We start from the raw sequence: 25,508 nt of genomic DNA, 5'->3' as shown, positions 1-25,508 counted from the left end.
CATTGATTGATTTGGAAATTATGGTCCAGAAGAAGGATTGACCACCAACCCAATTTATAGCAGTAAAGTGTTTTTTCTTGGAGATCTCCCATCCAGTACTGACCTGAACCAGCTTCCTGAGATCTGTCAGGGCCATGCAGTGTTAACACTTTGGTGTCTGATACTGCGGCTGTACTTTGCACTGTAGACAGGTGAATGTAAAACATTTCCCATTGTAGATAATGGGGCCAGCTACCTTAGTCAATTCAATCTACACAGCAGACACAGTTCATAACACCTAGTTTGTAAATGCCCTCAACCGTTAATGTGTTTCTGTCTACATTCCAACTAATAAAGATCAGAAATCATCCAGAAAAGAAAGAAACAGGTTTCTGAATTCTGTACCTTCAGTGAATATCAAATTATTAGAATTGCACCGTGCCTACACTAGTAAAATACTATGAATAGAATCTATAGGGGAAGCAGGGTCGAGCAGCCAGCTCCAGCTGGGATAGCATTCTATGGCATTTTGTATTTTACACTTTCTTGGGGTTTTTTCTAGGGTTTCTCTACAAATGCTCTTCCATGCTTTTCCATTAAATAAGATACAATAGCTGTTAAGACACATGTCACCTGTCACATTTAGTTTTTTTAGATCAGTTATGTTTTATTTGTTAAATTACAAGAAGACGAGAATATAATATCCACCACCCACCTCAGTGGTACTGTGCTCTAGGTTTCTACATTAGGACCCCTAAAATATGGTCAGACGGCGACACGGACCTCCCATTCCACAAGACTTTCACAGTGTCAGCAGCATAAGTCACACTTACTTTGGATTTAAACTTTTTTTAGAGGAGAATGTCTGATATTCTGATAGGGACTGTCATACTTGACAATAGAATTTATATAAATATTATTTTAAAAAATACTGTATATAAAACAACTACCACTTTACGTGACACTTTAGTGACTAAAAGTTGATAAAACAAGGATTTCATATTTTTTCCATCCAAAATAATGGTGCCCTGTGGTCAACATGCCTCAACCATGCATGATTGAGCAGACAAAGGGTAAAAAATAAAGCCCATTTTGCCCAAGGGCTGCTTTAGTTCCATATTTGCCTGTACCATCAGATCACAATGTTACAAACGAATTACTGCTCTCTTGATCTTAGATACAAGAATGGTGAACTTAGCAGGGATGACTCAGGGCTTCAAAAAATCAGGCCATAAATCATTTATTTTTCAATTTTCTGCCCTGTCCACTTCTAACTCCAGAGCCATGGAGTTCAGAACTACTTGAAGAGAATATATAATCACAGACGGATATATAATGTAACACCATGCACCTGAAGACAGTTAAATCTCTCTTTTGAGGAAACAAACCCCTAAAGAGAACGTAAGTGTTATCAGTGTCTGCATAAACCAATGTTTCCTCAAGACAATCAAATATAGAATGAACCAGGAAAGACAATTCTGAACAATTATAAAGTGTATATACAGTAACCCCATGCATTATTACTGTGGAAAAGATAGAAGTGAGTTATCATTTCATCACTGAATATAACCTGGGGTAATTTTAATAGAAGGGGACAGGAAAACAGTTTTACAATGATATACACATAGAAAAAAACAATTAAGTTCAGATCAGATAAAATTCCCCACTAAGATTTTAAGGCAGATACCAAAATCACCAACAGAATAAAAACAATATATTTCTCTGCTCTCACTGTAATGAATACACCTCAGAAGATGACAATGTAGAGACCTATAAGAAACTAAGTAACTGAAATATTCTGCTAGGATAGGTTTTATTCCATAGCTTCATTATTATTTCTTCCAGTCAAATACAGCCATGAGTCCTATAGATGCACACAAACATGTACAGTATATGTGTTTGTGTGAAGTAAACAGCACAAAGTAGTGAACCCTATCTCTCTGCCCAAAGTCTGTGACAATTTAAAGATAAACCATTACTCTGTGAACTGAAACCAGAATATTTCTGCTATGTTCCTAAGATAATATTACACTTATACTATACATATGCCTTGCTTTGACATGATTTCCCTCTTTCTGTTTTAATTTCTTTCTCTACTTTGTTTAGAATACTGTGCTCTAAATGCTCTTTACTACACTGTACATTAGAATAGTAAAGAAGCAGAATAGTAATAAAACAGTCAAGAAAGATTTTATAAGGCACATTTCCAAATCCATACTGTCCATGCTCATATATTACATACTTACCATACTCTCCAAAAATACAATAGAATTTACCCTCACCTTGACTTTAAAAACTTAAGAAGAGGAAATCGAATTCTAAACAGAGAATTAAGACTCTTTACAAAGATCTTAGATATTCATGTGACAAAGTTAAACACACAAAGAGGTTGGAAAGGCGTGTACAAGCCTTAGTTCTTTATTGATCACTTTTGCTCATATTAAAGTTAATGTACCTCCCATGCCCCTTAAGTAAATATCTTTAAATCTTCCTGTAACAATGCAACAGTGTTCTTTAAAACCTTGGCTGATAGGAATGAAAGATATTCACTGTTGTATATTTTCAGAATTCAGAAGAGAATATCAACAAATGGTGCAACAGCTGTCCTAATCTGACACAGAATACATGGATTTGTAAACTTTTTTGCCCCTGAGTAATACTTCATCATGATTGCCTGAAACTAATTGTAAAAGATTAGAGGTACAAATCATTTTGTAAACAAAATAAGCACAATTCGAACTAAAGCTGAAGGATTTAACTGTAACAGATCTTAGGAATCCAGCTGAAAAAAGCAGCTTGACTATATTTGTATGGTTGCCTGTTAAATTACTAGATTGCAATACCACTTTTTCTTCAAAGTATGGCAAAGCTTATTTGTGATGGACAAAATGGTAACTGCATATTATTATTAATTAATTAATTAATTTCTTTATTAATGTAGTAATTTTCTTGATTCTTTATTGATAAAGAATAGCATTATGGTACTTACCAAAATGGTAACTGTACATATTAATAAAGAATATCTGAGCTTCCGTAACATATACATAAATTTGACTTATTTTGCTCACGTTAGCAGTGTCAGCTAATAAACAAGGTACTTCTGCCCCCTTGTGGATAAAGCTCTGCATAGACCCTTAAATCACAGGGGAGCAGGTGCACAAAGATTTATACCTAAGCATCTCTTGCAATAGGGAAGAACAGCTCTGCAAAGGGGCAGCATGGTAGCGCACTGGTTAGCACTGCTGCTTTGCCATGCTGAGGCCCTGGGTTCAATTTCAAACTATCTGTATGGAGTTTGTATGTTCTCCCTGTGTTGGAGTGGGATTCCTTCTGGCACTCCAGTTTCCAGCACACCCAAAGACACTCTGGTAGCTTAATTGGCTTCTGGGGAAACTGGCCCTGGTGTGAGTGTGTGTGTCTGTGTTTGTATCTCACCCTGCACCGGTGGCTTGCTATTGCTCATTGTTTCATATGTCCAAAACAAAATTTACACTTTGCAGTTGTTTCAAAGTGAAACTTTTTTTGGGGGGTTACTGGAAGATGTGATAAAAGGACGAGCTAGATGGTGATCAATAGCACAACAACACAACATTTCAACTGGCAGATGTGAAAGAGAGACCCACATTACAACTGTGTTTGTAGCACAGTGCTGTACCTAGTTCATACTTATTATTGTTATTTACAAATTACAGTGTAGGTCTCACTAAAACTGACTGTGAATTCAAAGTTAAAAAGCCAATAATTGGAAAGATACATGGACAGACATGTAAATTGACATTTTTTTGTTTTTAAAAGCAGATCAAATTCCAAACACTTTAAGGAAGAAACAACACCATGCAACAATAATTATACATTAAACAGGTATTTAATAAAATAGTTCGACACATCCACTGTACATTGGATAAAACAATCTATGAGGCCTTCATAAGTACAGTAGCTGAGTAGTTGTTCACATGATTCACTGTAACCACATGTTCAGCTCTCTGAACACAAGAAAAAAGCTCAGTCCTTACTGACATAATTCTTTCAGTTTAGGTCGCCAAAAAAGTTCTTAAAGTGAACAGTCTTTACTCACTGCCCCTACAAATGGATGTACTGCCTTAAATAGAATTAATCTGGATTTTGTACTGCTCTGTTACAACCAAACTCAGATATATACTGAAAGAAAAAGACATCTCTGGAAGCACTCTCTGCAACAATAGTCTCTGTTCCCTGCACAGTATTACTGTTGGAGCTACTGCAAATATTAAACTTTGACAATGACATTTGTTAGCATTGCTGTTCTAGACAATGATCATCTTTTTTGTTTGTTTAAATTGCAACTTCCTGTAACGCATGGTCTTATGAGATACACATCGACATATTAAAATTACTCTGCAAGTCTATGACCACTTTTATCTTTGCAACCTGCCTTAAACCAGCAGACCTTATACCTATGGTATAAGAAAGTAAGTTGCTTTTAAAAGGCCTTTCATGTACTATATCTTAAAAAACACAATTCTAAAACAAGCAATTTGGAATTGCACAATTAGCTGGTGCTTTGATGAGACTTGTGTACTTCCCCAGTAAACACAATGTTCAATTTTTAACTTTTTGAACAGCGACATTTTTAAATGATACCAAGCTGTAGTTTCCAATTTATATTCTGTTGTTGGATAAATGACTTGATCTCTCTCAAGCATGTACTGATGGACATATTTCCTAAATACCTACCTAATTTCTTAATTGAACGTAAGAAAAATCATATTCACCTTGAGCTTTCCGCAAAAATCTGAATAACTACGCACTCCACAACATTGTGTGCTTTGAAAGACAAAGTATGAATGTCTTAGTTGAATGTTTTGATGAAATCACCAGGACAACTTTCTTAAAGCTCTGAGATTTGTTATTCAAAGGTATGGTGTGTTACACTGGGCCACAGTACCTACTTTATGTTTAATGCTGCATATTTTAAGTTTCACATGATTTGTGACTTAAGCTTCTACAAATAAGAAAATGTAACAAGGTAAATAAGAAAAATACAAATACGCTACACGGATGTTGTCAGAAGATAATTAAATGGATATCCTGTATTAATACTTAAGACACTGTTAAAACCAGTGAAACGTAGCATATACTGTATATCTGCCTAACCACCTAACCAGGGAATTGTGTTCCATGGGCAATTCCTTGGCAAGGAATTGAGTTGTGATAAATATTCAACATCAAATTGTGTTTTGCTTAAAAGGATTATATGAATATTTTGCTGCAACTGTCACCACTATGGGTGTCACCCACAAAGAAATCACTACTGAAAATAATTAAGCTACAGTATATTACACAGGTATCACCTTAAATATTAGTTTAAGCCTCTCTAATTACACCTACCCACAAAGTCAACTATGACCTATCCCTTCAATGTTTATAGAGTAACCATTTGCCTATCATAATATACTACACTTTATAGAACTTATAACCATCCAATGACTTTAATGTTTCTCCTCTGATAACAATAATTTTCATGTAATCACTGGTTACAAGGATACTTGGCTGTAAAAGTTAAAAGGGAAGTTCAGTAGCTCACACAGAAAGTTTGCATATTTGTTACTAGAAAATAGGGGTTCTCTTTTTAAGGAAATAAAATATTTAATAACAGATTTTCGAATACGTACTGTACATAGAATAGTATACTTATTCCCCAGACAAATAAAGCAGTATAGAAAGGAAGAAAACAAACTAGTAGAGTAGTTCTTTAATACCATGTCCCACAGCACAAAATTATATTTTCCTCTCAAGTGAAACGTTTAAGAGTTACTAAATTGATAAAGTACTTCATTCTGGTATGACCGAGTTGGTAACCGCCTCAAATTTGGACTAGAAGGTACTGTAAAGCCAGGATAAAACAATACTTTTAACAGTTATGAAAACCTGCTTCTTAAATATGACACGCAATGTACACTCATGCTGGTTTAAGAAGTAACTCTACCCGAGATGACTGTCCCGTATTAATTTAGCCAATAGTTTTGTTTGATCAGTCCCCTAGAATTTACATAAATGACGCAAGGACTAGAAGAAAAATTAATAGATGTACACAAATTAGTAAATAATATACCCTTTAAACATGTAAAGTAGACCCTTGTTATACACTACGTGAAAGAGTGTGCTAATCACAAGCGACAATCTAAGACTCAGTCTCAGTTTTTAAAAATAACTTCGTACCCAAAATATCAATTAATCTTTGCCGGAGGTGTATCTTCTCTTAAATATATTTGCAGATTCTCATGTTTCCTTTGCAGATGACTATCATTTAACTTGCAACCACTAACCACCACACCTCTCATATAATACCAATACAAAAGAAATCAAACTATACCTGGATAACTGCAAAGAACGTGCTCCACAGTACAGCTACTGTGCAGCAACGCTTTGAGATGCCTGACACTAGTCGCTGGGGCGTTACAGCAGTTTCCTGTGCTGTACTCAAGATCCGCCCATTATCACATTATTTACTGTACTGGTCTTTCGTGAGAAATGTGCGAGTGCGCTCTAGGGTGCCCTTAATCTCGATCTGGGACTTCGAAAATCACATGGACTCAGGAAGTCAGCCAGAACTATCCCAGACAAGATGTGGAAGATAGTCTGCAATATTTAGTTGCTTTAAATTGTTAGCAAGCTGAGACCAGAGTGCATCCTCCACATTATAACCATATAATATCCACCTATCATAATATAACGACCGCGGTCTTCGTTACGCAATGGAGCAGGCACAGGACTCAGGGAATGCGGTTTGAACAACACATTTAATAACTCGGACCGGGGAAATTTAAACACAAGGACAGGGATTACAGCGCTACTCACACACACCCACACCGGTAGTCTAACGTGTTTAGGTTGTGGAAAAGCCAGAAAACAAAACACGAACGCCAGGAAAGACCCATGTGAACTTGTTGAGACCATAAAATCTCCAGACAGCCTCCAAACTCGAGTGCTATCCACACCACACAGCACTTAAGTAAAAACTGAAAAACAAAAAATAGCTAAAAATGCTAATTTTAATTACTACAAATGACAATTTTGTTTTTAACATTTTTTTAAAGACAGTGCCAAAGTGCAACACTCTGAATTGTAAAACCGGATTGTGAAATTCTTGCCTTAAGACCCAAAACTTTACTATGTCACGGGTGACACCTCACGTGGTCTGAACATTGTGATGCACACATCTAGGATGAGGTTATAGCTGAAATGGTGCTGCTATCACAGAAATACATTTATCAAAAGTACATGCAGCAAAGCATCATTGCAGACAACACATTTCAAAAGGCTGATGCCAACAGCACAAGCACAGCTGGTCACATTTCGAAAAAGAATTCTAACTAAGAATCCCATTATTTGCTGCCGTTTGAAAGAAATGAGGAACAAGTAAAGGCAGTTGCAGCAAGAATAAGTGCAGAATAATTCTGCGTGTACTGCACTGGTATAAACAGTGATATACTTTGTGGCTAAGAATTGTGAATGTTTCTGTGTGAATATGCATTTAGTGCATGTGCTATGCTCTACAGTAGAACAGAGCGTTGCTCTGAGAACTGATGTGAAACCCACTGACTCAGATGAATAAATCTTCATTTTCAGAGCAGGGTGGAGTTTGATGAGAGTATTGATGAAAAGGGCAAAGGTCTCAGCAACTGTCAGTGCCAGGGCTAGAATGTTATTACCCAGCATGCCTCAGCTAATGTGCTGGAGTAGTGAGGAGGAAATATGAGGACATGTGCGGCCATATCAGAAAATGGAGTTGTGGCACAAACCCCTGTGCTTGGGAGATACAGTAGATACCACTCAGCATATCTGTTGCATTTTCTGGATATGTTTCACAATCATCTTCTATGTACACAGGAAAGTAATCAGTTTATTTCGTGCTGAAAAGAGAAGAAAGAAAACACTATGTTTCGGCTATGGAGCCTTCTTCGGGGGTGTCCTTTGCAGCCTACACATGCTGACGCATGTGACATACTGTGGTAATGCCATGGAACCAATAAGTAAAGAAGATACTCCATTGACTTTTTGGCCTGGCTTAAGCAGATAATGCTCCTTAAAACAGGCTCCCTCTTTTCATGTCTGAGCATTTGATGGTGCAGTTTGCAAATTCTGCATCATTTTTTGCACAGTCATAGGCTTTCAATGTATTTCCAGTTGTGCAAGTAATCTCAGCCTCTACTGCGAGCTTATATCTGTTCTGGTTATTTAGGGAAATATCACTACATATTTACTTCCAGACACACGAGACCATCATTTCCCACCATCATTTCAGGATCGATTGCCCGTTTCAAATTCTTTTTCAGGATGTGCGATTTTGACACTGCTTGTTGTCGATGAAGCTGGCATAAGGCGTGCTCTGCGCCTGCACGATTGCAGTCACTTGTGGGCTCTGAGCGTGCGCAGCGTCCCGCCCTATGAAAGCAGTGAACCCCGCCGAGTCACAAGACTGGGTACTCTGCTCTGACTAAGTTTTACACTGTCTAGATTTGGGAGGGGATGATGTCACCACTGTAATGTCGTCAGTTCACTGAGCCCTTTTGCACTCTCTCCTTCTAGATTCTTTGTTCGTAGTAACCTCAACCACTGATAGGCATCAGTCTGAGCAATGCGAGTCACTGCACAAGTCTAACGCTTGCCAGAGTACAAATACGGTCACTTGTGGGCTCAGAGTGTACACAGCGCCACTCCTTAGACATCAGTGAACTCAGCTGAGCTAAAAGACTGGGTCCTGTATTGTGGCAAAGTTTTGCTCTGGCAAGATTTCTGGGGAGCCTGCAAACTGAAACTTGCTTTCTCTGTATGTCTGGGAGCTAGTCCTTATTCTACATTCTCTCAACTTACTTCCTCTGCCATAAAATCAGAGAGCAGCTATTCAGAAACTTCAGGTTTCCTGAGGAATGCAAGCCCAGACAAGCATGATAAGCTGCAGCAATGCAAACTGGAAACTTTCAGAAGGATCAGGTAACCATACTTGAAAGATCATCTAAGGTACTCATTCTCATCTCTGGGAGGTCAAGGGCCTCAAGCCAGAGTCTTTCTTATGTCTCCTAAAATGATCACATTGGTCTCAAAATGCAAAGAAGAATAGAGGATCTAGTTTCTGTGAGTTCGGGGTGGGATGGGTCAAAGTTAAGCAACAATTGTGAAGAAGCTACAAGTGACACAATAGAAGTAAACTTACAGAAACCACATGAATGAGCTTTACTAAGCCTGGAGGAAATGCAACTCACAAACAAAAGGATCTGATACTGAGCTCCGTACGTACAGTACAACCTTTTTCATTAATGCTCTATGGAAGGAGTAATTGTGTTCTTTGATTCTCTTCTGATAAGGTAATTAATTAATGAAAGTTGCATTGGATAAAAATCAAATGAATTTTCAAAGCACGTTAAAATCTTAAATTGATATGCCGATTAAACACTCTTGGACTTTAACTTAAAAAATTGATAGAGATCTTGGCCCACAACAATAGCTTATTCAGAGGATATTGGTACTAATTTGTATTTTTGGGTTGAATCCCAAAAGTGAGTGTGATCAGGGTGTTTAAGGTTTGGGGATGCACAGTAAGTAATGTGAAGAAAGGGAAAGGCGCTTAATTAATTTGTAGCTGGAATGAAGTGTTAGGTTGGTGGCCCCAGCTGGTGTTATAAACTATCCTGAACTTTCACGCAATACAGGGAGTTTTCGAGCTGCAGAATTATTACCTACTGTGAAATCAATCTGCTTGACTTGTCCAGACATAGGCCTCCGATTACCAAAACCCAAAGTCTTGTGCTCACACAACTCAACAGTGAACTGAAGCATGTTAATGTATTTCCAGTCATAAGTTATTTTAAGATGCCCAGAAAAAACACTGGTCCAGTGTTCCTCAAAGCTGAGCGAATGAAAGCTGTGCAAGGATTTTAAGGGCTAATTAAATTGTCCGCTACTCATGTGCTCTTATTCTGTCTTGTGAAGCAACCTAGGTTCAGAATTTCATCATTCTGTAATTGATTTAGTCAGCGAACAAATAATGAGACAAAAAGCAAAAAGCATTTTACTATTTTGTAAACCAGTGTTAAATGTTGCAGTGTAGGAGCTGCAATATTGACAGTTTTCACAATGTTGCATGCATTGGTTCTATAAAAATTCTGCACATTGGGCTGTCATGAGTACTGTACAATCATGAATCTTCTTTTGACCTGAACATATTCCCATCTTTAAAGATCGGGCCTATCCATTAAACACAGATAATGCCTCAAAAAGACTGTGCAGCATTGCAGTATATAGCAGCTTGTGGCTTTGATGGTCTCGCAGTACTTCCTGAGCAAGCTTCCGCTGGTTTAATCCTGATACTGCTCTGCTGTCCTCTGCTTACACGGTGAAAAAAAACTGTAACGGACAGAAAACAGTGGCCCAACTAAAGAACAGTTTCTGCTGCTCTCATGGGCCGTGGCAATACTGCATTAAGAAACAGGAAAACCCCTGCTTGATGCAATTGATGGTTTTATTGCATTAAGACTGCAAAGCAACTCAAAGAACACTTATTTACAGAGTCATGCAAACTATAAAGTGTATTAATCATATTTACTACAGTTTGGTAGTATAACAGGGATGCTGTCATGCCTTTAGGGTTTAAGTGGATGTTTTCCCAGACTATTTAGAAATGAATACAACTGAATTGCAATGTGGACACTAAGTTTGGAACACACTAAGTTTGTGTTAGAACTGTTTTTCTCTTTTAAAATGAATTTCCTACTTAGGTCCCAGTAATATCTGGTTTGCCTGTTGATGTACAGTATCAGGTGACTGTCAAGGCTGTGGTAAATCTGTCAGAGGTTACAAAAGCCACCTCTTACACTCCCAAAGCACACTAAGCAGCTTAGTTTACGATTGAAGCCTTGTTTTCATGTTTATCTTATTCAAAGACTCTCTTTTGTGGTAAAAGCAAAACTTTCTATCATTCCACCATTGTGTTGATTGATGTTAAATAGTTGACTTAGTTTTGCTGTTTGAAAAGGAGTGGCATTGCTTTATCTGCTTCTTAACAACTGATTTCTTACCTCAAACTAACAAAGAGGTACCTCATAATTTGCTCAGAGGATTATGTTTAAATGGATAGTACTAGTGATGTCTGAATGTTCATTTCTCTTGACCTCTATTTTTAGAGCAAATTTGTCTCAATAACTATAGATGTATCCCAGATTTCTGACTGAATATGAACATATTTATTTGTTTTGGTTTTGTCAATGCTACTTAGTCAGCAGCCATATCACCCTGCAACTCACAACTGGCAACCCACTGAAGCTAAGCAGGTGTGAGCTAAGGTTGCTGCTGGAAGAGGTGTTAGTAGGGCCAGCAGGGGGCGCTCACCCTGCAGATCTGGGTGGGTCCTACTGATAGGGACATTATACTGTAAAAAGGCACTGTCCTTCAGATGAGACGTAAAACTGAGGTCCTGACTCTCTGTGGTCATTAAAAATCCCAGGGCATTTCTTGAAGAGAGTAGGGGTGTAACCCTGGTGTCCTGGCCAAATTTCCCATTGGCCCTTACCAATCATGGCCTCCTAATAATCCCCGTCTATGAATTGGCTTCATTACTCTGCTCTCCTCCCCACTGATAGCTGATGTGTGGTGAGCGTTCTGGTGCATTGTGGCTGCCGTTGCATCATCCAGGTGGGGCTGCACATTGGTGGTGGTGGAAGGGAGTGCCTATTACCTATAAAACCCTTTGAGTGTGCTTTGAGACCAGAAACGCAATAAATAAGTGTAAGCAATTATTATGATTATAATTACTTGAGTAAAATGAATTTAAGTCAACTGCAGACTGATTTGTTACTGAACACAAAATACACTAAACGTTCTGGTGTACACATTTTTAAAACTAATGAAACCACTTTTTTATAATAACGAATTATAAAAGAGTAAAAGAGTAAAAACTGTTACGTTCATAGTCTGAAACTACAAATGTTCTCTGCGTCCCAGTTTTCAGCTCTTACCAGTGTACCAAACATACACTGGATTAGAGGGCCATCTAGCGGTGCTGTTAAGGAATGCAGAACAGCAGCACTGATCTTGCATTCCTGTTTTGTTTATCACTTAATTCTGTGCCTTGTATAGGGGTGGTCTTGCTGTGGATAACTTTGTTAAGCGACTTGCCAAAGTTATGTATTCATGTGCACATGTCCAATTAATAGATTCATACATATATGAACATGTATATAGTGTTTTGAAAAGCCACTTTTAAAGGCACTACATAAAATAAAATTTATTATTATTTATTATTATAATGCAAAGATTGGACAGTTTTAAATGAAAGTCTAACTCTACAAATTTTCATATAATAAAATAGATACAGTACACTATTCAGTTTTTTAGGTACTGTACTACAGTATGTGTACTCAATATGATATTACCATATTATATTGATAGGGATGTTTTCCTTATTCAATACTATTACTATTCATACTTATATACATACTATTTCAACTCAAAACAAAGAAAAAGGGTATTTTAAGGACATTTTTGTAGCAAATAAGCATCTAATATGAGTTTGGATAGTTCAAGGTACCTTTTATAATTTGTTTTTAAAAAAGATGATGATAATCATTTCAAGGGCCAGTAAAATGCAAGTATCAGTTTTATGGCTTTGGTTTTAGATTTTTCTCTGACTTCCAAACCCAGCCGTGTGCACAGTCCTGTGAGTCCTGGGGACATGTCGGCATGCTCAGCAGGTAGGCCTGGTCCTGCAGTCTTATCACCGACTCAATGTGTACACAGGAACCTGTGCGTACACTGACAACGGTTTCTCTGGGAGCTGCACACAAAAACCTGGCACAAATGGCCAAGGAAGACTGCATTTCATTAACCGAATAGAGGTTAGTTTAAAATGGTGGACTTGTATCAGTTTGTCGGAGGTGGCCAGCTTGTTTTTGGTATTCTGAGCTTTCTGTCAGGAGCATTTGCTTTCTTTCCTGTCTTCAGCTACAAGCCATGGTATGTCGGATGGAGTATAAGGATTGCTGCTCCAATCTGGACTGGAATTTTGGTAGGTTTGGCAGTTATCTAATTCAGTTTTTCCTCCACACTATTTGATTAAATTACTTATGTCAAGGCAGTGAGTCTTTCGCACTGTGTTAAGCTTTCCAGTTATAGACAAAGAAAGATGTGCTTTTGTTGTACATTTCTGTGGCATAAGTTTTGACCAGTTTGGTCATCTCTTTTACTTTCTAATACTTTATAATTGGTTAACTTTTTTTAATATCAGTCGATAATATCTCTTTTAGCAATGGTTTCCTAAATGCTTTTTCCCAAATGTCAGAAATATACATTTTGGGGGGAAAAAGGATGTAAAATATCTACACTTAATATTTTTGTAAGTTATAAATATGTAACGGAAGAAAATTCATAAACGTACATTATCAAAGGAGGATCTGCATATCTTTAATGTTTTTTATTTTCTTTTATTCTTTGATTTTCTTTTTTCAGGCACTCATTTCTAGTATATGTGTTCTGCTGGCGAATAGAAAACAGACTGTAAGATCCATGGTAAATACTATCAGCACTACTACTATACTATACTTATAATACTCCTAATAACAATAATGGAGACGCAGGGGTTAGCATTGCTGTCTCACAGGGTTGGGGCCCAGGTTCAATTCCGGACCTGGGGTACTGTCTGCATGGAGTTTATATGTTCTCCCTGTTTGCAGAGGTTGTCTCCGGGTACTCTGGTTTCCTCCCACAATCCAAAGACATACTGGTAGGTTAACTGGCCCTAGTGTGAGTGTGTGTGTGTGCCCTGTGATGAACTGGCATCCAGTGCAAGGTGTATCCAGCCTTGTGTATCACTTGCTGGGATAGGCTCCGGTGATCCTGTACTGGATAGAGCGGTTAGAAAATTAATGGATGGATGCTTTTTGTACATTTGTGATTTACTTTTCAACAGACATCCTGTCATTTCAAACACAGCTTGTTAAAAAAACTCCACCAAAAAAGCAGGAAAATGGCAGAAATGAATGGGGCATGCTTTCAGCTCTCCATGCTTTAGTACTCCTGGCACAACTGATGGATAAGAGCTAAATAAAAACCACATGCACCCAGTGGGTGAGGCGCTGTTTCTTATTTATTATTTTAATGCTGTCGTGGACGTTTCACAACCAGGAAACCAACCCTGGAGACATTTTAAATCTTGTTAAACCAGGCAACTGTGACAAAGGATTTCTAAAGCACAGTTTCCACTTGTACTGTAAAAAGCAGGAAGGAGCTCAGGCACGGAAAAAATGCAGGAGAGGACAACAAAAACATTGAAATCTGTATAAAGAACATTGAAATACTGTATTTTTATATCTTGTTATATACTTATATATTTATTTTATATCTTATTTCGACAGGGGTTGTTATTTATTCAGAATATTCCAGATGCCTGTGGTAACTCGTACTAGACTGGCAACAGACACAGTAAAGGTTTCTCTCTGTTTTTTATTTTAATACCCGCTTATTCCAATACAGGGTTCTGGTGAGCCAGAGCCTAGCCTTGCAGACAGTGGACACAAGCCAGGATACAGCCTGGACAGGATGCCAGGAGCTTACAGATGCCAGACACTTATATATGCCAGGCGCACACACACGTAGACTCAAAGGGGACAATTAAGAAATGCCCATTAGCCTGGACAGCATGTCTCTGAATTGTAGGAGTAAATCAGAGCAGCAAGGGACAACCCTTGTGGCAAACACACAAACTCCACATAGAAGGCACCCCAGGCTGGAGTCAAACCCTGGACCCAAGACATGTATGATAGCTTGGCTTATCTCTCCACCACTGTGCTGCCTGAAAGCAAGATAAAACACAAAAAGTCATGAGGGAGCATACAAAGCATGTATGGAGTAAACTACAGGCACACGTACTGTGGTAAACATGGCGGAAGGAAAACCTGCAATATTTCTGAAGAATGGCTGCTTAGTTTCGTAGACAGAAGTGACTGTACAGTCTAAAACGTTTATTTTTCAGTTTCCTGATCCCTCAGTAACACCACAAACTTTGGACTTTGTAGTCTTTGAGTTGAGACAGGTAAAAATAATAAAAAAGGCTATGATAATGTGATAATTCTTTTATCTCTTCCAAATAAATATGTTCAAGGAAAAGCAGCACTAGACTTACACTAAAAATCTACTTCTTAATTTACACTGTAACCATTGCCAAATATCTGACATTTTGGCCAGACTCTTGACCTTAACTAGAGCCTCAGACATTTTGTAATGTTTTTGATATAAACTAATAACATGATTTGTAAAAATCTTTAGACTGAGCTTTGCACCACATTTTTCTTAAATATGTTTCTATTTTTCTCTGCACCGCAACTCTCATATTTTGGTCATGGAGCACATTCATGTACTTGTTCAATAAATAAAAAAATATTAAACCACATGTGCTACACGAATGTGTTACAAGAGAGGGAAGTGTAGACATTCAAAACTATCCCAGGAATTACAAGAGGTTAAGAAAAAGAACAGGACACAAAACTTTAATTATCTCAGTTGAAATTGGCAAGAATGCTAGACGACATTCGGGTAGAAAAGAAATTGACTTGCTTTTTGAGAACGCAGCATCAAACCACAATGCGCCAGCCAAAACAAAAAAGGAAATTCTTGGCCCTTGTTTGTTGGCGAGACAGATGCTCTATAAATGGTCTTGAATGTTTTTTTTTTCACAGAAATAATATGTTAGATAACAATTTCAAGAAGTCCTTTGGGACCAGCGGGCTTGCTTTTTGTGGCAATATAATGTGTTCAGCTGAACTGCAAGGAAAGTTTTAAACTGAGTACTGTGTGTCCCACACACGACTAAATATTGAAAGCAGCTTTGCACTTACATGTGGAAATATTTGTTTCATGCTTTAATCCCACAACATGGATGTCATACTTCACCTTGTTTTCTGTTGTAGTGGGAAACAAGCTACACTTTCTCCATCCTGTGCACTGTGACCTCACCTGTACAATTTGCTGTTGCTGTAGCTGCCATCATGATCGGCCCCTGCTGCTACTACACGTTTGCTGGCGCGGTTGGCACGGATTATCTTGGCTATGCGGTCAAATTCCCCTTCCCGTACACCAGGTTTCTGAACGTGTGTCTGGACCCAGCCTCCTACGAGTGGTTCTTTCTGGGTTTGCAGATTGTGGATCTCCTCACCAGCCTTGGGATTTTGTGCCTTTCTCTGATCTTCGTCATCAGGTTGACTTGCAGGCTCGGCCACGCAGGACATGTCAATGTAAGTGTGTTTTGTTACTTAAGCTCCCCCAGTAGGTAGAACTGCCAGTGTGTTCGAGTGACCGCAGCGTTGCCACCCTGTAGCCTCACACTCCAAGCAATGCTGAACTGCTCAATACAAGGATGGAAGACCTCTAAAGACAGCCAGCTTGCTGGTGCAAGAGGTGTGGTGGGCCAGTAGGTGGGGAGGATACGACTAAGAACTGGGCAGTTTGACGAACAGAAGGGCGTGGCGACTGTGCACTGGTGCTGGGGGGGGGGTCCAGGCGTACACGTCCAAGGGAGTCCAAAGGGAAAATCCAGGGCGAAATCCAAGAGTCTGGAGCCGGGTGATCCACCCAGAACAGACAAGATAAAGTTTAAAAACCGTAGCGGGATCTGGTACAGGGATGGGCAATAAAAGTGGGTTAATGGGGCCAGGCGCTCCCAGCGCTGGACCCGGACCCGGACCCAGATATTCAGGCCGTTGTGAAGCCGATGCCGTCGGGTCTCTCCTGGACCCACTGGTAGGCCGGCTTCTGGGCGTCCATCTTCCAAAGCTGAGCCCAGAATGGTGGGAGCATCTGGCTTAAATAGGGAGGGGCTGCATCGGAGGCAGGTGCACAACATCAACTAAAACGGGAAAGAGCCGGAGTGACCTTAAGAGGAGGGATTTACGATCATGACAGATATAGGGCACTGTCCTGTAGAAAGGACTGTCAATCCACGTTCCTCACTAACAGAAGGTAGGGGTAGCAACACCACTGTCCTGACGAAATTCCACATTGGCTTACTCAGTTTAGCCTGGATTAAGTATAATTCAAGAGGCTTTAATTGAAGAGGTGAAGTCATTTTGAACCTCTCTATCTGATCTGGTGCAGAATGGCAACCACATATACCCATGTCATTGGTAGGTGAGGTGGGTCCCCTTGTGTACATCCAGCATCTTGGGATGAAATGAGCTATAAAAATACCATTATTATTATTGTACAGTAAGTGTGTTTAGGTAGGAGAAAGGGACTCTTTGGGCATTGGGGTGAAAAGTGAGAGAAAGAAGGTTGTGTGCAGCATTTAACAAGTAAATTGTTAGCCATTTCAAGTGAGGTGTGTGATTAACAAATGTACTATAGATGCCCGTGACATGTTATTACATTGTTGTAATGAGGTAATAATCTTGAATGATGTAATAGCATTGTAATCGCATGGCTTAAGATGTAATTTGGTTTTTTAACTTAATTTGGCTATTTGGTGTAAGATAATGTGATATATAATATAAAACTGTAATTGCTCCCAACATATAAAATACTAATTTATGTTTTCACAATTGTTACCTTTCATATTTTCAGAGAAGCAGACAAGGCTGGTAGGGAGAATCTGTGGTCTCCATTCTGGTCCAGAAACCCCTGAATCCCTGGTTTTTTGTTATTGGATCAAGATCACAATGTAAAAATTCTTCAGAAGGCTCCTGAATGAGGATGACAATCAGATAACTATAACACTATATCTGTTTGTTACATATCAGACAATTTCTTACAATTATATTCCTGCAGAGGTATTTTATTAAACTCTCTAATATTTCATTAAATGTGTAACTAAGCTGTTTTTTTTGTTTCAAAACAGAAAATGCTCTGAAGTCACAGCATCATGTTCAATATTTCCCAAGAATGTTAAAAAGCAAGTGAAGAAATATTGATATATATATTTTGAAAATAAAAATACATTTCCAGTATAATATATCTAAATAGTGTAAATTTGTTTGCATATCTTTCTTGACATCTTAAAGTTAAGAATTTTGTAGGCATCAAGGCATTTTTATATCGCTAAGTCCAAATAAAATGCTTTTTTGAGAAATGAACAAAAATAATGATTTCTGTCTTTCTGATAATGAAAGAAAAACTTATTGTCTTAAATAATCAAGTCCATCTTTTGAAAGATGAATAAACTATGGTACCTTTCTGAAATAAGTTAGATGAAATTTTTAACATGCTTACATGTTTTAGAAAATCTTACACAGATATGTAAGACACAGTGAAAATTGATGTTTATAAGAAAATACATTAATTTAATCACATTGAATAGTCTAGTAAGACTATTGTTTTAAGATTTGCAAACAATACAATGTAAATTAAATTAAAAAATAAAAAAAGTATTATTATACAGTATGTGTATTGAATGTATTTAACTTTTCATTGTTAAAGCAGTGTTGTTTATATTTGCTTCTCTGGGTAATATTTTCCACACTTATTTCTAGCTGTTATAAAATGATTTTCAAACAGACAGAAGACTGACAGCAACAAGATATTTGTGGTCGTCTGAGGAAAATGTTGTTATTGACACTATGCTAGGTTATGTCTGTTCTGAAATGCAAAACATGTTTTTCTTTTCCTGTTCTGAAGGTGTTACACAAACATCTACAGTAACACTATGAAGTAATGTACTGGGCTACATTAATGTTTTGTTGCTTTAATAAATTGACTGACATATCTTATTTCAAATGCAAAGTATAATGAGGAAGTGTGTGTTATACACATATATAAAGATGCTGAAATTGCCATAAATGTGGAGTATGTGGAAACTGAAGCCCATAAAGAGTATTTGTCAAAAGTTTTAAAGATCCTCAGTATAGCATATCTGAAGAAGCTTTGATTGTCAGATGAAATTATTATTAAGCCTTAATGAAAGTGTTTGTGAAATAATTTTACAGAAAATGAAAGTACATTTTATAAAACCTTCTAATACTGTGGCCTTTATATACAGTAGTTTATACATTCACAGCTGAGTCACTTCATAAATTTCCTGTTCTCTAGTGATTGATATTTGTCTGAAGAGATCAGAATCATTCGTCCTTTCAGACCACATATTATTCATGTAACGAACAGTTCTTTCCGGACCCTATGCGGACGACACAGTCCGACGGAGTGGGGGAAACACTAGGGAAAAGTCATGCAGGAAAACGGGGCTGAAGACAAGGGGGCGTGTCCAAGGTGCGCTGGTGCACGGGGGAGGCGTGGCGTGGCCGAGGCGAACAATCCCAAAGAGTAATCCATAGAGTATCCAAAACATGAAGGTAAGTCCAAAACCAGGAGATCCATCAGAGGAAGGAATTAAAAACCACGAAGGCCGGGTCGGAACCGGCGGACGGGGAACAGGAACGGGAACAGAGGTTAAAACCTTAACGGGACCAGGCGCTTCCAGGTCCCGGACTCGCACGATATGGAAATCAGATGCAGAGCCCGGATGAGCGTCAGCGCCTGGCTTTTAAGGTGGGCTGGGAATAGGGAACAGGTGCAGAGAATAAAGTCTTAGTGAAAGGGCTGGAGCACCCTTAAGGAGGGGGGACTATAATCGTGACAATTCATACAGCCTCCAAATAAGAAACACTCATTTCCCATGTGCACTAGATTACTTGTTCATTTTCTTTCTTAAGTTTTCCTTTTTTATCCTTTGTGGCTTCTTCTCACTAATTTCTGAAGACACCACATTGTATAGCAACCATCGCACTCACAGTCACTGACCCCATCTCCTCACAGGGTATTTGCCGAAGAGAGTGCCTCTGGGAAGGTGTAGGAGTTGAATGATTCCTGGGAAAAGGACATTTCGTTCTGTACATAGACCATTAAGCAACACTTTCAGGAGAGAGAGGTTAATGCTGGGTACCAGTGTGAAACAGATCTACAGTGTTTCAAAAACAAATAGCCTGGAAAGGTTGTATACATTAATTTTATCATTGATTGTACCATTAACCTTACCATTAATATACATTAGTAATTGAGGTTTTACTCTTTTTTAAAAAAAAACACACTTCAGTCAGCCCCCCAATCTACTTATACATTTGTAAATCAGGTTTAACTGAAAAGGGTTAGAAAATGAAAGATAAATATCCTAATAAACACAAAACAAGTACAGTAGAAAACAAGCTGTTGCTGTGTTCTTTGTCTTTGTAGTTCAGAACTGTACTATGTGTGGATAAAGGCCTCATGTGGTTTTCCATTTTGATGGTCTCCATACATCTGCACACGTATCATCACTTTAAAGCAAAATCTCTGAAAGTGAGATAGCACCACTGTTCCCCTGGCTGCTCTTAGCAGATATTCAGTTGTTTTTTGTGCTCTTTGGTCCTTGTGTGTATCATGCAATGTGTTTACAGTCTTTGTATTTCTTGATCATGAATCTTCTTGCCTGCAGTGTGCCCAGTGTTTCTTAGTGCCATTAAATCAAATCTGCACTGATAGGTGTTTAAAAATCCTCTTTATGCTAGCACACTTCATAAATTAACTAAGAATTTTTACATGACATCTCAATTAAGCATATTATACAACACAGGGGCCAAGATGGGTTTCACAATATGAAATAAATGAAAACATGCTTTTAAAATAATATCTCATTACCTCTCATGTGCTATAAATACTGAGCTCTGTTTCTTTCTAAGCTCTTCCTCCTCTGCAGTTTACCATGATGGAAGTAACTGCTTCACCATATAACAGAGATCCCTGTGAATAAAGCAGATCCCCTAGTACCTTAAACAGTGCAGGGTGCTGTGAGTTTTGTTTAAAACCATTGCATTTGGTCTGTAATATATAATATTAGGAGGCATTGTTTCATAGAATTAAACCCTGGAGTTTAGATAATATCAGGAACATAGAATATAAGAACATAATGTTTTAACATGACATTTGAACATGCAAAAAGTTAGCATCACAAAGAGACCTGAGAATCCTTTTCACCCATTTTTTTATCTTGCTTTAACATAATGTCTGGGTGGCTTGTTCCAGACACCCGCATACCTTTGTGTAAAGATGTTTTTTTCTTTTCTCAACCCCTGTGATACTTTTCTTGTATTTCCTGTGCTTGTGTTCTCTGTGTTACTTTGATTCTGATAAATGCAAATGGTGAAAGAGACTCTTCCAACGAAGTTTCACTTTGGTACTGTGCCTCTGAATAAAACAGGAAGTGTCAAAGAAACCAACTGTGAGATGTATCATTGTCACAGTGGAAAGTGTTAGACAATGAGTTCTGTGTTCTGTGAATAAAAAATATTTTTGTTAAGAAAATCCCCCAAATTTCTACTTCATGTTTTCTAAGCATTTTGTAATGTATTCATATTTATAATTTTGTCTAATATTTTGTCCCACGACTGTGTGGATTGTAAACATAACAAACATTTTATTCAATACAGGGTCACAGGAGAACTGGAGCCTTTCCTGGCATGCAATAGGTACAATGCAGATAACATTCTGGATGAAACAGCACTCCATAATGGCCTGTAACAAGTAAGAATCAAAATAAATATTGATGTGTTTTCAAATTTCCACATACAAATATCAGTTTTAGAAATGTTCACCACTGATAATCTGTGCATATCCCCAATCAGTCTCCCAGAGAGATTAGAGTCCAACTGACATAGCAAGGTCTGCAGAAGCATTATGTGTGCTGTCTAGAAAACACAATGTGTTTTGCTGGAACCTGGATCTGACGAGACACTTAAACCAATTAATCGAAAGCTTGTTGTTCAGTACAAAATTAAATTTAGACACAGAGCAAAGAGTTGGGAAACAGTCCAGGAAGAACAAAGAACATATCAAACACCAGCAGAGGAACTGTTTCTTAGCACTACTTGTAAAAAACATGTGTACAATGAAATCATAAACTCTGGAGATTTTCCACTTTTCAAAGATCAAAGCCTTATGTTGGGGTGTAAATGATTTCAAAGTGGGAGAATTCCCTTTTTTAAGGGGGAGAGCAGCTGGGGCAAGTTGGGAAATCCAGCACATATGTTTTTTGTAACAGAATTAGGGCTGAGGACATCTTGCCAGATTACATTTTTGGAGCAAAATTGGCTTTGGCATTACCCCAAAAAGATACTTAAAAGTGGGGGGAAAAATGACAGGATTTCATCAGGAAAAGTGAAAGCTATCAGACAATTCACAACCTCCAAGAGATGTGTTTTATGATTTAAACTGCACTTTAAATGACTGCACTGTGGATACGATTTTAAATCTTTTGCAAAATCAACACACCAGTGAACTGTTTGAATTTAAGAACCCTCCTTCCCCCATCCCCACCCCCCAACAAAAAAAACTAGTTAGCATTAGCCATGGTTACCAGTGGAGGACATGGACAGATTTTTCTGCTCCATGGTGTCTCATTTGGCTGGGTCACTGCTGAGTGTAGTCTCGGAATTACCAGGCTTGTCCTGTTGGTGGCAGCAGACACATTATCACCTTCTCTTCAAAAACGTTTTACTCCAGTCCAAAACGTATGCCCAGTTGTTCTAAAAGTGATTGTAAAAAATTCATATAAACATCTGGCAAGAAACAACATAGATATGGGAAAGAGAAATAAAGTGAATGCTGTTTTCCATATAAAACAAATTTTAGAGAAGTTTCAATGGAATATATTTAGACATGGAAAAGTGGAGCAAGTTTGGAGCTGGAGCAAATACATTTCAATTTTGTGTTGGCTGTCTTATTTGGAGCGTGGGGTTTGTAGTTTGAATTCTTTTATTGTCAGGAAATGAGGATCTGAGAACTGAAACCCCAATGTGTTTGCTATTGTGTTTGTGGGCAGGATATTTTATTCATAGACTTGACACTAAAGTTAAAGTTCTTGATAGCATTTAGTTGCTTAATTGTTTTTTTTACAGTCATGCTTATCATACATGTGTTTTTAAGATTCATTTATTTATTGACGCATGACTATTAGCAATTCTTTTTGAAACCAAAGAGATGAGAAAAGGATTATTGCTATTTTGTTTAGCAAAAATTCCATCTTCAATCTGTCACTCCTCTGTCTCCATGATGTCACAGTAAATTGCTTTATTTTCCCATTGAGAGGGATTCATTTGTTTGTCAGACTGCAAAGAAAGATGCAATGTTGTCTTTGAAAAAAGAACAGGTCCATTTTATGAATGAACTTCTACTTTTTTTAACTCTCTGATTAAATTATTTTTCAGGCTGAGCTCAAACACAGTAAATGTTGTTCAAAAAAGAAGCAGAAAACATTACATATAAAATATACAGATTACCGGATTTCCAGGAAGCCAGGTTGTTGTCGAAGGGAAAACTAAATTGAGTAGTTAGGGCTCCTGTTAGTTGTGTAAAAAGTAAGAGATGCATCGACATGCGCTCACCATACTCACAAGCCACATTTGGAATATAATGAACTTACCCTGGCCTATTTTGGGTCTTTCTGCTTGTATGAGTCTGACCCATTATTGCTCCCTGTTAGCCTTTTGTACTTGTCAAAAAATCAAACTGCAGGAAACAGTAATTGCGCACTAAATACTCCACATTAAATGACTTTAGTCTGAAGTGTGTTTGCCAGTTCCTGTACTGAGTGATCATAGTAGGAAAAAAACATGATGTCAGGGGGCTTGAAGATGACAAAAGTTGACAATGAGAGTGCTGTACGTCCTTATAACAACACAACAAAACCAAGTTGTGTAGATTTTTACGGGCACATTTCGCCTTTTCCTGTAGAAAATCCATAATTTTCTATTACAGTCAATTCTCTGTTTACTTTTTCTTTTATTTTCATGTGGGTCTCCCAAAGAACACCTGGTATCCATCTGTGCACCTGGTAATATACACATTGATTAAAAATGTTGACAGTATAATACAAACATATTCCCCTTAAATGTATATTTACATATTGTTTTTTGATTACTCTATAAAATTATTTAGGAAGGACTACAAGGAACAAAATATTATCAACTTATCTTTAAAAATGCTGATATTTTCATGTAGACCAACAGTTATGAGTGATTTATACATGATGTCTTAAAAGAAAGTGTTGCGAGATAATTGATATTCATTGCTATAATTGATAGTGACTGCTTATTCTTAAAATCACACCATACTACAGAATATGCAGTACCAAAATACTGAAAATATATTACACTACAATCCTGAAAGGAGTTTCTTGTAAAATGCACATTTACATATTGTACTGTATGTTTGTAGGTTCTATAATACATTGCTTCGGATATAGGAACATGGTCTGCATTGCCAGATAATTCTGTATATATCATATATATATATGTGTGCTATTATATCTGGGACAGAAAGGGAAATAAAGGGAAAGACAATAGATAAATATGTTGTGCCTTAGAAGCCAGCTTTGTTTTTATTTCCCTAACTATAGAGTAGATTTGATTGGTGGACAGTCACACAATATGGAGGTTTAGGAATACTCTTTTTCATTGCCTCATAGATGAAGAAATATTTGCATTTTGTTTCTGTTGCAGACTTTCAACAGGTGCAACAAAGTATCATACCCCCTGCCCAGCCTCTACCTTTTTATCTTTGCACTTTATTCTTAGGTCATCTGTGTGATAGCTGTCTCCATTGTTTGAGCAGTTTTTCCATGACTGACATTGGTTTCAGAACATCTGCCCTAATGCACCATAACAAAACTTGCACTTTGATGTTAAGCATGCTTTTCATATTTATCCTGGCAAAGCCCATATATTCCTTCACATGCACTCATTGAACAAAACGTTTGATCTTTCTATGTTAGATGTTCCTTTCATGCACAGGTTTTAAGTCTAATAGACTAATAGTCTAATAGTCTATTGTTTTATTTGCAAAAACATAATAATGTCTATATATATTCTATATAAGTTCACTTTATGTAACAATCTGTGCTTTTACAACGCATTAGCCATATTTTAGAATTCACACATAACAGTATTAAAATACTAATACATCACACGTGTGCAAATAATTGCTTTTCATAATCCTATTCTGAAAAATGTATAATTAGTATAATTGTGGTGTAAATGTGTTATGTTGATTTTCTGTGGGGATTTGAAATTTCAGGATTAATAACGAATGTAAAATTAGACAGAACGTTAGCTGAAAAGCATAAACGTCCATGATGCATTCATTATCTGAAGTGTGCCCCTTCCTAGCAAGGTCATGGTAGTCCAGAATTGAACCCAGAAGCATGAGGTGAAAGGTGGGTCTACACTCTGGATAGGACGCCAGCCCATCACGGGGCACACACGCACTCACACAGGAGTGCACAGGCTCATTTTAAAGACACCAATTAAAAGTGGAAGCAGAAGTTTCAAATTAATTACCTCACAATATCATACTTGTTAACAGATATACATGAAAAGAATTCACACGAGCACAAACCTTTGTTTTTAAAAATGTCCAGGACAATAAAATTGCGTTGCTATAGCAACGTGCATTTGAACAGCAGGTCCTCGTAAACATGGAAAACAGGCATGTATCAGCAGAAAAAAAACTTCTTTTCAGCACAGTCAGTGAACCAAAGTACTACTGGC

General features: G+C 37.7%; 2 protein-coding genes across 2 annotated transcripts in view; one reads left to right on the top strand and one right to left on the bottom strand.

The window, feature by feature from the left end:
- pld1b (phospholipase D1b) overlaps positions 1 to 6,372 on the bottom strand; it is a 50,114-nt gene extending 43,742 nt beyond the window's left edge. Inside the window, exon 1 of the mRNA XM_088913398.1 lies at positions 6,332 to 6,372. The gene's annotated coding sequence lies outside the window, so the exon portion shown is untranslated. The remainder of the gene's footprint in view (positions 1 to 6,331) is intronic.
- A 6,487-nt stretch (positions 6,373 to 12,859) lies between these two features.
- Positions 12,860 to 16,637, top strand: LOC148836715 (transmembrane protein 212-like). The gene is made up of 4 exons (XM_088914196.1): positions 12,860 to 13,018; positions 13,459 to 13,518; positions 15,915 to 16,238; positions 16,419 to 16,637. Exons 1-4 carry the CDS (start codon positions 12,860 to 12,862, stop codon positions 16,635 to 16,637), a joined length of 762 nt encoding a protein of 253 aa, XP_088770322.1.
- The last annotated feature ends 8,871 nt before the right edge of the window (positions 16,638 to 25,508 follow it).

Source organism: Atractosteus spatula, chromosome 4 (genome assembly GCF_055471065.1).
Source record: "Atractosteus spatula isolate fAtrSpa1 chromosome 4, fAtrSpa1.hap1, whole genome shotgun sequence".
NCBI classification, from domain to species: Eukaryota; Metazoa; Chordata; class Actinopteri; order Semionotiformes; family Lepisosteidae; genus Atractosteus; species Atractosteus spatula.
Note: the sequence above shows the minus strand (reverse complement) of the source record. Positions and strands in the feature narration are given on the sequence as shown.